The following is a 2,136-nucleotide window of genomic DNA, read 5'->3' as shown; positions in this document are numbered from 1 at the left end:
ACGTGGAGACAGGACGAGGGGAAACGGCCATCAGCTGCAGCATAGGAAGTTTCGCACAAATGTGCGTAAGAACTTCTTCATGGTGAGGGTGACGGAGCACTGGAACAGGCTGCCCAGGGGGTTGTGGAGTCTCCTTCTCTGGAGATATTCAAGTCTCGCCTGGACGCCTACCTATGCGACCTGGTGTAGGGAACCTGCTTTGGCAGGGGGTTGGTCTCGATGATCTCTGGAGGTCCCTTCCAACCCCTACAATTCTGTGATTCTGTGAAATCACTGAGTATTCTATTCTTAAAAAAAGATTTTTGTTGAACCAGAACTATGGCAAGAAAACTTAAAGGAAAACTAACTACTACTTGTACTGAAAATCAAGTTCATACTACAAAAAAAAAAAAAAGAGAATTAATGTAAAATATCTGAGCATGAACACAATGAGAAAATACTATCTTCTGCTGTTAGATTTAAGTTTCAAATCTCAGCTTACTGTTTGCTTTCTCTTTTAGATGACAGCAACTCATCGTCAGAATAAGATAAAGAACCATGACATTTGAATATGAATTAAGAAAATATTTAAATCTCTACAGAAATGCATGTTCAGTGGCAACATCAGTGTAAAATGTAATAAAAAAATGTACACTGAAACAAATTATGCTACAGATAACCAGCCTGGTACTAATGCATGAATCCTCTCTCTAGCAGCTGCTACTTACAAGTTTTGACCTTCTAAATGAAAAGAATAAAGTATCACGCTTACTAAATCGAAGGAGGAATATATGGGTGCTGATGGGCCCGAAAAACTGGACAGAACTGTTCAATCATCTTCTGTAATACTTTTCTATCTGCACATATACAATTCCAGGATTCTATCTTAATTTTTACAAGTCATATCTGAAAAAAACAAGCATTATAGTCCAACAATTTCAATTACATAGATATTCTTAATCATTTTAAACTGCTGGAAAAGGGATATATTTTTATTTACTATGTTGTGATAATAATGGTGCCACTTGAATCTATAAACAGTGTTACTACTGGGTATTTTGTCTGAATTCTAGATTAAAAGCTAAGTAAGACAGTAGTGGTGGTCCCACTCAATTAATAACTAGAGTTGTAGAAGTGAGGCTATTCAAAAGTAATTGCTTTTTACTTTGTGTTAATTGCAGCTGGACTTGTTCCCTGAACTAGCTCACTGCATAACCACCCAAGTCCTAGGAAAATGAATGTAAGCAGTGATGGAACAGTGAGAATGAGATTCTCCACTTTGAAGCAATAAAGATTTACAGGTGCTTTAGTGGCCCTGGGAGGGACTGCAGCCTGAGCCATCAATGCCTCTTAAGCATGAGCGTCCAACCTTTTGGCTTGCCTGAGCCACACTGAGCGAAGAGGAATCGTCTTGGGCTGCATATATGCAGCTCACTCCAAAAATAATGCCTCCTATTTATTTCTCTGTTAATGACAAGAAGATACAAGGAACACGGTAACACTGATTGAGCAAATTCTCAGCTACATTACACTACTTTTCCACAGTCACCACCATTAGCTATGCATTTTCACCAGCTATGAACAAGAGCCTGCATGCTGTGCTTGTAAGAATCTGCATCAGCAGAGGCGACCACTGTTTCACAGCTATGATGGTGTCACTGCAGAGAGAGGTGCCAAGCTCTACCCCTTAGGAATTGATGTCAGAACATGGTGGAATGGCACAAAGCTGCGATGAGGAGGTCGAGTGGACAACAGGAAAAGTTTCAGTACTGTGAGGGCAGCCACTGGCTTCCTACTGAGGAGGCTAATGCCCCATGTCTGTCAGTGATCAGAAGGCATATCCAAATAGAGAATGTCTTCATTGATAAACTTCAACTTCTGGCTAGTCCTGAAAAAACAGCTGGATTTGATGATCACTGAAGCTTCCTTCCAACTGAGCTATTCCATTCCGCCCCGGTGACAGAAGGCTCCGCACACAAACCGCCCACCGCCTCCCCTTCCCGCCTTTTCCCGCGCTGCCAGGGACGCGCTGACGGCAGTGAGCGTCATGTCGCTAAGGCGCATGCGTGCAGGCTCCGCGCCTGCGCACTGCACGAGGACAGGGGGACCGATCGGGCGGTGCGCATGTGCAGAAGGCGGCCGCAGGAGCCGGCTGGC

At 43.3% G+C, this 2,136-nt stretch overlaps 1 protein-coding gene across 1 annotated transcript in view; it reads left to right on the top strand.

The window, feature by feature from the left end:
• The window catches only part of ORC5 (origin recognition complex subunit 5), a 47,894-nt gene extending 47,346 nt beyond the window's left edge, over positions 1-548 (top strand). The window contains exon 14 of the mRNA XM_010728784.3: positions 501-548. Within this exon, the coding sequence (XP_010727086.2) occupies positions 501-548 (48 nt within the window). The remainder of the gene's footprint in view (positions 1-500) is intronic.
• Positions 549-2,136: the final 1,588 nt, after the last annotated feature.

This window comes from Meleagris gallopavo, chromosome 1 (assembly GCF_000146605.3).
Source record: "Meleagris gallopavo isolate NT-WF06-2002-E0010 breed Aviagen turkey brand Nicholas breeding stock chromosome 1, Turkey_5.1, whole genome shotgun sequence".
In the NCBI taxonomy this organism is placed as follows: Eukaryota; Metazoa; Chordata; class Aves; order Galliformes; family Phasianidae; genus Meleagris; species Meleagris gallopavo.
This window is presented reverse-complemented; position numbering and strand designations above follow the sequence as displayed.